We start from the raw sequence: 13,508 nt of genomic DNA, 5'->3' as shown, positions 1-13,508 counted from the left end.
GTTCTAAAGGAGCAGAGAGAAAACTGAGCCTGCGCAATGATAAAAATGAAAGCGATGACGCACTGAGCACTATGGTACGGAGCAGAACCCTAGAGACCTAGTACAGAATGCAATGCACAAAATATAATTTTCGCATCTTTCACATTATAGCATGCTCAAATTTGAGAGTGTTTGCTAAAGTTTTATATAAAAACGTACATGTTTCTCTAGTATTTGTTAATATCTGTGCCTTCTCTGTATTTCGTCATGCTTTCAAGTTCTGAGGTTTTTGACTGATCCGAGTTGAATGGATTGGGGGGCAGACATAGCTTCTCTGAAACAGATTTATATTTATTTAATTAGAGCTAGAATTGAATATGGGTGTCTGGCATATGGATCTGCAGCCAAGTCAGTTTTGGCTGGACTAGATGTAGTCCAAGCAAAAGCGCTAAGAATTTGTACAGGAGCCGTGCGCTCTTCACCAGTGTGTTCTTTACAGATAGAAACAGGAGAGATGCCATTATACTTGCGAAGAAAACAGCTGCAGGCAAACTACTGGGTCAATTTAATGGGTCAAGGGTGTGATCACCCAGTTAAAGTTGCTATTCAACCAAGCTGGGAGAGAGAAGTGGCAAATCTGTCATGTTTTGGATGGACAGGGGAGACTGTGGCACAATAACTGTCTATTCTGGATAAGAGCTTCTGTTCAGGAGTAATGTGGCCTTCAATTCCATTATGGCAACTGGAGGTCCCAAAGAAAGATTTAGAGCTGCTTAAGTTTAAGTCTGAAAATCCTGAGATGGATTTGGTGCATGTATTTCAGTGTCATGTACAATAAAATTATCAAGAGCATTTATTAATTTTTACAGATGGATCAAAGGATCAAGAATCTGGTGCTTCAGGGGCAGCTTTTGTTGTTCAGGGTTGGAATTTGCAAACCTTTAAAAGAACTTCAAATTTTCTTAGTGTATTTACAGTGGAGCTATATGCAATCTTGATGGCAGTGCAATGGACTGAACAGATTCAAACTCGTAAAGTGTTGATATGTAGTGATTCTGTATCAGCTATCAATAGTTTAGGGAAAGGGTTATCAAAGAGTCGTCAAGACCTTATATATGAGATTTTACTGGTAATAAGAGATGTAAAAAGGAGGGGGGTAGAAATTTCTTTTTTATGGGTTCCAGCTCATGTGGGCATTAGGTCAAATGAAAAGGCTGATAAGTTAGCCAAGAAAGCGGAAAAGGAAAGCTATAGATGTCCACATAAATCTGTCTAAGTCAGAAAGCAAAAGTATTGTGTGGCAGGAAATTATTTTAAAATGGCAACAGCTTTGGGAACAAGAAAACAAAGGGAGGCACCTTTTTTCTATATCTAGTAGAGTAATTGACTCAGTTAATGTTTCTAAAAAGGGGATGAGACGTAAGGAGGAAGTTATTATTGCGAGATTGAGAATAGGACATACATTTCTGAACAGTACTCTCTTTGTTTTAGGAAAACATCAGAATGGATTGTGTTCTTGTCAGGAGCTGGAGACAGTGCATCATGTTAAATTGTCTTGTAAAAACTATGATTCCCACAGACAAGAGTTGTTCAGAGATTTGAGAGAGATTGGAGTAGATGATCTATCTCTGAAAGGTATTTTAGAAATAGGGTCAAGTGGGAGGGGAAAAATAATTTTCATTAAGTTTTTAATGGATACTGGTTTATTTAACAGAATATAGTGTAATGCTTTAAAAGTCCTGTAGATGGCAGTAATGCAACTATTTGGATGCTAGCTGCCGTTAAAATTCAAAGAAGAAGAAGAAGAAGAAGAAGACTGATCCAGAGCCCGTCTACATAATTATTAGTCATTCTCTGACTGATCCGAGTTACCGTACAATCGCAGGAAGTGTTGATTTCCACCATCTAGGTTCATTATATTGGAAGGCTAGAGCACATTGTTCTTGAAGTATCTCTAGGAAGGGTGTTTGCTGTTATAAAGTTAGTTGTACCGTAAAACAGTGTAACTATTGGCCAGGAAGCGACAGAATGTCCAGCGAAACGCGTTTGGAAAACGCGAATCCCCTCATTTTTCAGCGATCAGGGGAACGCCTGTTGACAGCTACCGAAGAAGATGAGGATGTCGTTGATCCCATCGATGACAGAGAAATCTTTGGTATCCTTTAAAGTCTTGCCGTTGCACATTATGTAGCATTTAGTTGTTGCGTTTAATGGCATACGTACTTAAATATGCAATATAGCTTCAGAAGGTAAAGATCTTTATTCAACGAACTGTGACTATGTCGCGTTACAATTGTGAAACGTGACAACATAAGCTGCCTGTTCAGTTTGTTTATAAAATCATAAATGACATCACGCTTGGTAAGCTAAACTAAATACACAAATGTCGCATCTATTATTATCCTTAAGTAGAACCATATCTTATTAGAAATATTAATGACCCCGAGCACCCTTTGAGCCTCGAGGAACTTAACGTTTTGGAGCAAGTGCGTGTCAGGGTAAGTTGAAACTTTTCCCTCAGTGATTTCTTTCCCCCAGGAAGTTGTGAAAGATGTGTACCATGTACATTGGAAATTACCTTGATTTTAGCAGAAATAAATAAAAGAAAATACCAATTTTAGTTAGGGATTATTTATTAATGTTTATTTGATATGGACATAGCTATTACATTGGACAAACCAGATGCATTGTTTGAGTGTTTTAGCACACGTGCTAACTCGCAACACTTGTTCATAGGCGGGTTTTGAAAAGATTAAAATATCAAGAAAGGAAAGAGGCAAAGATAGAAAAAAAAACAACAACAAATCAAAGAAATACAAGCCATTTTCAATGTAGGGAACATAAATAGGATACAGAGCAAAGGCAATCTGAGCAAGCAATCAACCGGTTAAGGACTAAAGTGAGCACTGTTGTTTAGACTTTTGCCATGGATGCATGTGGACCCCTCTGCTCGGACTAGTTAGTGTCTGTCAGATCCTAAGTGAGTTAAATTCCCACTTTAATATTCATATGCTTAGATGTTTCTTTGCGTTTTATTTAACTTGTTAACAGTCGTTTTTGTCATGGAGATTTCCAGATCACACTCACGCATATAAGTGATTTATATTAGCAGCTTAAATAATTATTCTGATATTTTAATGTCCCCTGTTGAACTGGAAAATGTAATTGCAAGTATTTCTGATATCTTATAAAAGGTGAATGACCAGGAGAATGCCGTGTCTGTGGAGTTCACGCCTACCATACCCCACTGCAGTATGGCCACACTTATAGGCCTGTCCATCAAGGTGAAGCTTCTGCGCTCACTGCCAGACAGGTTTAAGGTAAGGAGGCACTTGGGAAGCGACTTCAGCAAGCTATGGGGAATGAATGTTCTACTCTAGTGATCCAAACTGCAGTATACTATTTTTGAGCGAAAGTTGCATGATGCATATTTTTGTTTCTAATAGATATGTCTTGTTATTTTAACAGATTGATGTGCACATCACACCTGGAACCCATGCCTCTGAGGATGCAGGTAATTGATGTGCTTAGTATACCCTCCTACATGCAAGCAGAACTCCGACTGAATTTAACTATTTACAACCCAATTGATTAGATAAATAATTTCAATCCTGTCCTCTTCCATGGCTGTCTGCAGTGAACAAACAACTTGCTGACAAAGAGAGAGTGGCTGCAGCTCTGGAGAATGCGCAGCTCCTGGAAGTGGTGAACCAATGCCTCACCTCCAAGACAATGTGACAGCCCTGTCATAGGTCTGCAACAAACTAAATTCTGTAGCAGTTCTGTACAGTGTCAACCACCCTGCAACACCAAAAGGTTGAGGGTTTATGTAGAGGTCTGGTTAGTTAGTACATGGGTGCAAGTTAGTGCTTCAGTGCTATTCCTAGGTTCTCTGATTACAGTGTTGCTGTTTGCTTGACTATGCTTTGAAGAGTGACCAAGATCAATGGTCAATGACTGAATGTTTGCTGTAGACGCACAATGAGGATCTCTTGTATTATGGTTTGGGGCTTTTTCTTATATGTGGAGTATACACAAATTCTTACACTTAACCCTTAGAACCCGATTGACGCAAAGTGCGTCAAAAAACACACCCCTTCTTCTCTGTTACATTGCTCCGGAACGGTTCATCGCAGCGAGATGAAACCTTTATTGCACGACAGAGCAGAAGTGGGGCTTTCCAACGAGACTACACACTTGTCTGTACGATCAAGTATGAAAATTAAAAAAAATCATGAAATTAAATCAAATTGCATCATATTTACAGTCTATACTTCTCTGCGTTCACCTGCACACACATTACTCTAGTTTGAATTACTCGCGAACCCGTGATCGCATTGATATGGCAAGCATATCAGATGAAAGAGGAGGCACAGGGCTATCCATTGGTACCATGTTTATCGATCCTTCGGGCTTATAAAACCAGACGAAGTGACTGCAAAATAATAACGTCATGTACACAAACCAACGCTGCACACTCATTACTCTCGTTTGAATTACTCGCGGACCCGTGATCGCATAGATATGCCACGCATGTCAGATGAAAGAGGAGACGCAGAGCTATCATTTGATACCAAGTACATCCTTCTGGGTTATAAAACAGATGAAGTGACAGCAAAATAATAACTTCATATAGCTGGACTTACCCCACGTTTTTGTCTGTTCTTGTGGCAAAGCATGTTTATAATCCAATGCTATCATGTGTTTCTCTATGGCAAAGCATGTTCATATTCCGGTTTTGAGATCCTAGCAAATTCCTGCATGGCATCCAATTCAAGGCTCACATTGCATCCCAATTTGTTCAACAAATAAACACCTTTTTTGCCTTTACTTTGTTCATGGCAATGCAGTAAAAAGTTGAGAATTATTATGACAGCATACACACAGGCACGCAGGCTAACACATAACCTCGGGTCAAGTCAGGTCAGATCAGTTCGTGTCACAGATATGGAGCTCAGAAAGGTCACTATAAAAAATGGCATTTATTTCCGTAAATCACACAGCAAATATTTCTGTAAATTGCTCAGCCCCAGAGTATCCCTCCAACATGGCAATTATATTGCCCAATTCAGGACAGTCTGCCCTACAACCACATGAAATGCATGTAGAGCTGTGAGCTTGCTATGGTGAGATACATGTCAAAATATAAGAATTTTTATAATACACTTTTTATATTTTAATTCTTTAAAAATCAAAATAAAATCAATGCTAGTATTAATACATGAAATTATGGCAGATCTGAATAGCCTAGACTCTCCTGAAAAAAACAATATATAATATATGTGTGTGGCACTTACAATGACCAGAATAAATGCTTATGAATAAAGGTAGTGAAAATGCCCTAAAAACAGCTTAGGGTTCTAAGGGTTAATCTGCTGCCATAATATAACGGTATCCGACAGTTTTAACATTATACTCTGTTATGTATATGTCTGTACCCACGGCAATGTGGTGAACTACACAGAAATCCGGTCGGGTCAAGTGATCACATAGTGCATTGTTTTATTAGAAACAAATATTTTGATATTGAAAAAGCACTTCCCCCAAAGAATTCAATAATAAAGTTAAAGGGAAAAAAGTGTCTGCATTTTGTACTTCTTGTATTTTTTCCCTTTGTTTATTTGATTACCCTGCATTTCGTGGTAACCAGAGATTATCTTTTTCTATTGTGCTATTCAAGTGTAATACAATGATGATGCTCACAAAATGCTCCTTTTACAGAGTCAAATGGAACCCCATCCCTTTAGATTTAATGTGGCATCTGAAGCTGTAGCACACTATTTCACTGAGCATGACTATACATTTGGAAAGTTACCACCCGCAACCAAAATGCCAAACTAAGGAGTTCTGTGATTGTTTTATGACCTACTGACGGCCAGGAAAAGACTATATATATTAAACAGGTCAGTGTAATTTTACATGGATCAAATCATTCAACATGATTATATTATCATATCTGGTTATTGTGATATTATTCTGATATATATAATCACACAGACATCCGTCTACTATATATAGTGGCTGAATTAGGTCTAAGTAATTATTAAACCATATAGGTTTGGTCAGATTTTTTTTTTTTCTTTTTCGCATGTCCAAATTTCCGTCAAGGATTCCCAGGACACTGTAAGACCGGGGTACACGAAACTTGGTGGGCATGTAACCCCACATGGATAGCATGGCACCATCGTTTTTCGTTTTGATCTGTAGCCCCCCCGCTGGACTAGACCCCCCCGAAAGGAGGGTAGGGCAGACACAGTTTTCTCTGAGTATCTCGAGAACCGTAGGGTTTAGGAGGACCATTTTGTGTGTATGTTGATCTCAAGGGGCCATGTCAACCCATTCCATAACCACTCATTTCATGTATAGCGCCACCTAGTTAAACACAAAAAAGTAAAAATGAGGTGTTGTAATCGCAGGTATCTGTGACCTAACATAGTCAAAACTGCACGAAATTGGAAGTGTAGGATCATTATGACACCCTCTGAATGCATGCCAAGTTTCGTTGAATTCCGCTCATGGGGGGCCACAGAATAAATTAATTTATGTTACTATACACCAACTGGCCTGTAGGTGGCCGGAGACAGTTTTCTGTGAATATCTCGAGAACCGTAGGGCCTAGGAGGTCCACCTTTTTTTTGTATGTTGGTCTTAAGGGGGCATGTCAACCCATCCCATTACCACTTATTTCATGTATAGCACCACCTAGTTAAAAATTAAAAAGCAAAAAATTGGGTGTTTTCATCACAATATCTCTGGCTGACATGGTCAAAACTGCACAAAATTGAAAGTGTAGGATCATTATGACACCCTCCGAATGCATGCCAAGCTTTGTGAACTTTCGTTCATGGGGGGCCTTACAATAAAATAATTTATGTGTACATTTAGTGACCGTACACCAACAAGGATTCCCGGGACACTGAAAGACCGGGGTACACGAAACTTGGTGGGCATGTAACCCCACATGGATAGCATGGTACCATCATTTTTCGTTTTGATCTGTAGCCTTTCTGTAGAATTTCTCAGAATTATGAACAGGCAAGATGGGGGTGGGGTTGTATAAAATGAATTTTACATGTGAAATCTATGAACTAATCATGTTTTGGTACTTGTTGTCTAGCAGATACCAGTGAGAATTGAGTGTGGATAATGCAATTTAGTGAGACAGTTAGAATCATATAGGCCTTTCAGCGTGATTTATTTTTGTGGAAAAAATGTGCTGGACTGGGCGGCGGTCATATTTTGTACCGCTCTGCGGTACATCTAGTTACAAATAAAGTGGTTGAATAAATGTACATAACAAAACAAATGGTAATATTGCACATTTCTTAAATTTTTTTGACAGTTAAACAGTTAACCTCATGCATGCACATGAATAGTCATTATCTCAGATAACCACCACACTCTCCTCACACACATAAGCTCCTTTGAGAAGTTGCCTGAGCCCCTCCCTCAGGGATAAGTCATTCGTTACCTCCTGTCAGACCTACAGAGCAGAGTGGCGCAGCGGAAGCGTGCTGGGCCCATAACCCAGAGGTCGATGGATCGAAACCATCCTCTGCTAAGCCTTTTCACCCATGTGAAAAGGAATGTGGACTTGCTTGCTCCATCTGTGAAATAGGGCAGCCTGCTGAATTAACCCTCAGAAGAAATAGGGTAGCCTGCTGAATTAACCCTCAGAAGAAATAGGGTAGCCTGCTGAATTAACCCTCAGAAGAAATAGGGTAGCCTGCTGAATTAACCCTCAGAAGAAATAGGGTAGCCTGCTGAATTAACCCTCAGAAGAAATAGGGTAGCCTGCTGAATTAACCCTCAGAAGAAATAGGGTAGCCTGCTGAATTAACCCTCAGAAGAAATAGGGTAGCCTGCTGAATTAACCCTCAGAAGAAATAGGGTAGCCTGCTGAATTAACCCTCAGAAGAAATAGGGTAGCCTGCTGAATTAACCCTCAGAAGAAATAGGGTAGCCTGCTGAATTAACCCTCAGAAGAAATAGGGTAGCCTGCTGAATTAACCCTCAGAAGAAATAGTTAAATTGAGGTCTGGCTCAAATTAATGATAATACAGTGGTTGGGAGATACACTGAGCTTGGGACTGCTAGTGCAGCTCTCACTCTATGCTACACTATAATGTACTGTAGCTGCACACGAGGCTATTGCATCATCTATTTGTAAACTGTTAAAAGATAGCTTCTCTTTCACCCCCTTGTGGACAAAACTAAAAATGCAACTGATTCTGGTTCTTTCAAACCTGTTGGTGAGGTGAATTAGAATTGTGATGTTTAAGAACCTTGTCTGTGTAGGCATTTGTCTGATTCAAACACAACCTTTGAATTTTCTCTCAGACATCAACTCAGATGTAATTGTCCAAATGAGTGTCAATGGTTCAGTCTTTAGGTGGATTAAATGTTAAAGTCTGTTTGTATCAGCATCATTGTAGGCTACATATATGTAGATCAGAATCATGTAGACATGCATGGAAGAACATGAAAACACAGAACAATGAAAATTCTATCTTTATATCATTATATCAACACTCTAAAAATGCTTATCTTCTCTGTGACTGTAATGCTAAAAACATAGCTGGAAAATACATTCAGTCTGTCTGGTGTGGCACCAGGTGGCAGTGTTAGGCCAGTTATAGTCATACAGGCAGAAAACAAAGTGAGTTAACTACTGAAGCTTTCTCTCCCTCTTGCCAACACTAACTGTCTGAGAATTTGTTGCAAGGACCTGTGATTACTAAGACAAGTTACTTAGGGCAACAGCTAAACAGCAACACAACTGCTCAGTATAGTATCAACAGGGTATGTTAAGTTATATTACACCATCAAAGGCCAACATATCTGAGAGATGATAAAGGCCACACATTTTACATAAATAAATATATATAGATATAGATAACTATTCAATGCACAGATTTGAGTGTGTGGATTGTTCATCCTGTGTTTGACAATTGACTTTAAATTCCAGCACCTCAACCACCAGATGAACAGTGTTTTTTGTCTCTTTTGAAGTAAAGACTAATGCCAAGATGTATTATTTCAGATCAGTTGTCTCAGTGATGGCTTTGACTTGACTCCACAGTGCACACTGCACTCCCCTATAGGCAAAAAAATCCCCCCCCCCCCCCACACACACTGGCATCTTTTATGGTCCTTGTCCAGCTCATGGGCATACATCCCCAGCCCACACAAACACACGTAAAGCCCCTTGGAGCTAGTCTCTGGGATTGTTTGTTTTGCTACACATTGTTTTTAAGGCTACGACTCCTGCACAGTGTTTCTTTTCTCAACATCAGTGCCATGCTGTAGTGTAGAGCAGGGGTTCCCAAACTTTTCAACCCGCGACCCCCAAAATAACCGTGCCAGAGACTGGCGACCCCCACTATCCCTGGATGTGACTCAAAAAATAAAATAAAATGTGCACACCGGCCCTACACACTAGGCTTATCCAAACACGGGCTTAACGACAACACAAAAGAACAGAGCAGCCTGTTATGATTTTACATATAGAAATTTACTATATGATAAAAGCAGAATACCTTAGTCAAAAAATAATATCCATGTAACATGAGTGCACATTATTGCTGTCGTGCAAACTTAACTGAAACATTACTTTAATTTCCATTTTAACAGAAGAATATCTCAGTCAGGGTAATATCCACAAATTGTTGTAAACATATGTACAATGTTGCTGCGCAAATTTACATTTTGGCAACTATGTTTCAGCGTTAATCTCATCTAATGAGATGGATCCGCGCTTTGCGCGGAACACAGCAAGTCCATTCTTGGTTTAATTGTGGAGACGGCCACAGATCATCCTTCACATTTAGACGCGATCTGTATTTGTTTTTAATATATGTCAGTGCAGAGAAAGTCTTTTCGCACAGGTATGTGGAGCCAAACGGCGTCAGTACGTCCATCGCGGCCTTGAACAGCTGTGGATATTCCCTCTCGACTGAAATCCAGAATTGGAAGTAAAATCTGTCTTTAAAGTGCGGTCAAGTGACAGCTCTTTTATTTTTCCCAAATTTATTTGATTTATGGAAATCATTTCGCGACCCACCCCTCGGCGTCCCGTAACTCCCCGGGGGGTCCCGACCCCCACTTTGGGAACCCATGGTGTAGAGGACAACAGGGAACACGACCAATGTCATTAAACAGAAAGGAACCTATTGTATGCCAGTCTGCTGCAGCAAAATGTTGCAATTGGCAGAAGAGCTGATGCTGACGAAATGGAGATGAAAATATTCACCAAGTCCCCTTTCCTTCTGAGATTTCCTCTCTTCAGCTTCCAGGAGCCAACAGTTTCATTCTCCCCCCCCGCATTAAAAATGAATGAGAGGGGTTGATTTCACTCCACCTGTAAAAGAACGCTTTTCCAATACGGCTACTTTTCATCCTGCTAGAGACCGATCTCAGCACCCAGTGTCTGTTTCAGTCTGCCTCCCCAAAATAGAAAGTGCTTTTCTGACCAGTTACTACAAATAATCTGTGGTCTGACCGCGTGCCCTATGACTTGGAAAGGACACACAGATCAAATATTCGGTATGTTTATGTCCACTGAAAGAAAAAGAACAAAAACATATTTGAGAAATTGTTATCAATTCGCTTTGCCCTCTAAAGTTGGATTAGTTCACAGATCTGAATATGAGTGGAAAAGTGCTGTTGTAGGTTTTGCTGGCTAATTTCCATTGCAATTTTGGTAGTTAGAACTGTTCATGGATTTGGTGTTTCTAGAAAGGGTAGTTCCAACGATCAATCGCAAAAAGTTTGGTGGTTGGAACGGCAGCTCCAGAGGAGTCATTGACGCATCGTTTATTGATATTTGTGGTTGTCAATGTTTTAATTGCATTAAAGATTGACCCTCTATATGTATACCTCATTTTAAATTTACATTCATTCATCTTGGATGCAGGGGTGTATCGATGGAGATACATTTTTCATTTTTGGCTCAGGAACAGTAATGTACAGATTTCCCAGGCTCTAGAACTAGATAAGTCATATTAACAAAAGGCCAGAGCCACACGAACAGTGTAATCAACTGTCACCAAACTGATGACTTGATGACACTGATAAGGTGGCACCCACTCAACATACGTCCGAAACAGAGAGTGGCTTGTTTTTACTTGGACATGAAGATAAACATGTGATAATTTTTCACGCACACACACACACACACACATACACATACACACACACGCACACACACACGCACACACACACACACACACACACACACACACACACACACACACACACACACACACACACACACACACACACACACACACACACACACACATACACATGCCGTTGTCTGCACATCCACACACCATGCCAATAAGAGCTGAGAACAGAGTGATCCAGTAACTCCGAACATGAGTCACCATCAAGCAAACACACGCACTCTCTGCGTCCAGCAAGGATGGATAAACATGTCCACCTCCACAATGACTGGTCTGTGCAACAGCAGCCACACCAAGATTGTTTTTTAAACACACACACACACACATACACACACTGATATTAAACAGTTCAGGTGGTATTATTTAACTTGTCTAAGAGGTTGCATTCATCTTAGGGCTGTCAAAATAACTGATTAATTTTGATTCATTAATTTGAGAAAAAATAACTGATTAAAAAAATTAGTGCAGATTAATCGATTCCGTATGACCTTTGACCCCGAGCCGTTCTAGTCAGTAAAAATTAGACTGTAAAATGAAGGAGAGAGAAGAAAATGTGCTGCCTGGATCATTGATTGGAACATTTACTTTTAAAAAACGGCCTGATGGTGTTGATAAAAAAATTTCAACACAAAAAAGTGTTGAAAATAAAGTCCTCTGCAATGTCTGTAGCAAGGAATTTGCATATCACCGGAGTTCATCAACTCTATAGTCACACATCAATGCAAAGAAATAAGTGTTTGAGGTGAGTGTTCCCTAGGTTATATCTGTGGCCTGAAATGCAAATTGTATGTGAAAAAAAAAAACTTCTTCCCGAGACACTTTTGAATTTATTTCCTCAGCATATTAGGTCATATCATAGATTATTATGGCAATTATTTGAACAGTGAAAATAATAATAAAAGAGTTTTTGAACTTTAATGTCACTAATGCTGATTAATCAATAATTCTTTTGAATTTAAATATTTAAAATACTTTCACAGTAAAAATTATATATGTGATTAATTTAGATTATGTATTTAGAGTATGTAATTAATTAGATTTTTTTTTTTATCGATTGACAGCCCTAATTCATCTATAGCTAGTGAATAAGATGGCTGGGTTCCCGGGGCTTATAAGATGCACTGAGCAGGTCATGTTTCTGCTGGGTAATTATGACGCCCTGAGCCATCTGATTGGTGTAATTTAGACAGTACAGATGCCCTGAGTATTTTGATTAGTATAACACAGACGGGACAGACGAGGGCTTGCTCACAGGATCCCTCTGACATAAGCGAGAGGCCTTTTGGTTTTACGCAAAGGCCGATCTGCGCAGGAGTGGGCCGAGCCAAAAAGCCAAAACAAAACTAGGCAACAGAACCAACACAAACACACCCTCTCAGGCAACAGAACCAATACAAACACACCATTCTCGGGCAACTAGGACTCGTCTGTTACAGGAAGCCACGGGGGCCTTTTTACGCAGCGCTTAAAAATACGCATGTGTTTGTTTGATAAATACTGTGTGATTGACAGGGACTGATTTATGTTGTGCCATTCACAAAGCACATATGAACTTGTGGCCTCGTGTACCATGTTGATGGTGCTTAGGTCCTCATTTCAACATTAGGAAGAGAGTAGTGGACTAACGACCTTACTTTTCTAATGTTCAGTTTGAGTTTAGGTACACAGAAGGGAAAGACATTTTGTGACACTGTAATATATGTATATGTTTACATAATTAGAGTGCATGAAAATGCAATCTACTGTTATCCGATTTCTTTTTATTATTATTCTTCTAACGCTTTTTCCGCGTTTAATGCGGCTTCAACCGTTTAATGTAGAAACTTCATTCAAACTGTGTTACGTAGGTCTTACTTAGGACAGGTGTGGAATGTATTTTTCATATTTGTAACTTTTATACTTTTTGAACTATTAATTAAAAACTATTAAAAATGTCCCCATAGACTTAACATTGGCGATTATGGCATCACAATAGGGCACTTAGAATCCTATGCCAAGTGTTCCGGCCAGAGCCATATGGTTCCGGCCACCTCCAGCAACTGTCTGTATCAGGCTTTAAGCATACAATCTGGCCAGAGACGGTTGATAAAGCGAGACGATTCATAAGAGGGTAAATTCTGGCACGTTGTGACGTGGGGTTCGAAGCTGTCACGCCCATTTAGGAGTCTAGCGGGAGGTCCAGTGTCTATGTATTCCTATGGGAGAAATGAACATTTTCACGTAATATGACCAATCCCTTAGCCCTACATTCAGCGATGTAAGTTTTGAACCCATTTTCTACAAGCCACATGTCTCCCTAACATTCCGACATTGAAACTTCCAACGAAACAAATAAAGACAAAA

At 39.7% G+C, this 13,508-nt stretch overlaps 1 protein-coding gene and 1 non-coding gene across 2 annotated transcripts; both read left to right on the top strand.

Moving 5' to 3' along the window:
• The first annotated feature begins 1,777 nt into the window (after positions 1-1,777).
• On the top strand, positions 1,778-4,025 carry ciao2b (cytosolic iron-sulfur assembly component 2B). The gene is made up of 5 exons (XM_076286666.1): positions 1,778-2,134; positions 2,398-2,477; positions 3,174-3,299; positions 3,448-3,493; positions 3,617-4,025. The coding sequence occupies exons 1-5, from the start codon at positions 2,008-2,010 to the stop codon at positions 3,715-3,717; spliced, it is 480 nt and encodes a 159-aa protein (XP_076142781.1). The 5' UTR covers positions 1,778-2,007; the 3' UTR covers positions 3,718-4,025.
• Positions 4,026-7,468: 3,443 nt separating this feature from the next.
• trnam-cau (transfer RNA methionine (anticodon CAU)) lies at positions 7,469-7,540 on the top strand. Its single transcript has one exon. It is a non-coding gene; the product is annotated as a tRNA-Met (tRNA).
• The last annotated feature ends 5,968 nt before the right edge of the window (positions 7,541-13,508 follow it).

Source organism: Alosa pseudoharengus, unplaced genomic scaffold (assembly GCF_046254945.1).
Source record: "Alosa pseudoharengus isolate Yale_2024_CS ecotype anadromous, Long Island Sound unplaced genomic scaffold, YU_APseudo_1.1 YU_APseudo_1.1_scf_16, whole genome shotgun sequence".
Taxonomy (NCBI): Eukaryota; Metazoa; Chordata; class Actinopteri; order Clupeiformes; family Clupeidae; genus Alosa; species Alosa pseudoharengus.
The sequence above is the reverse complement of the archived record's forward strand: the minus strand, read 5'-3'. Positions and strand labels throughout refer to the sequence as shown.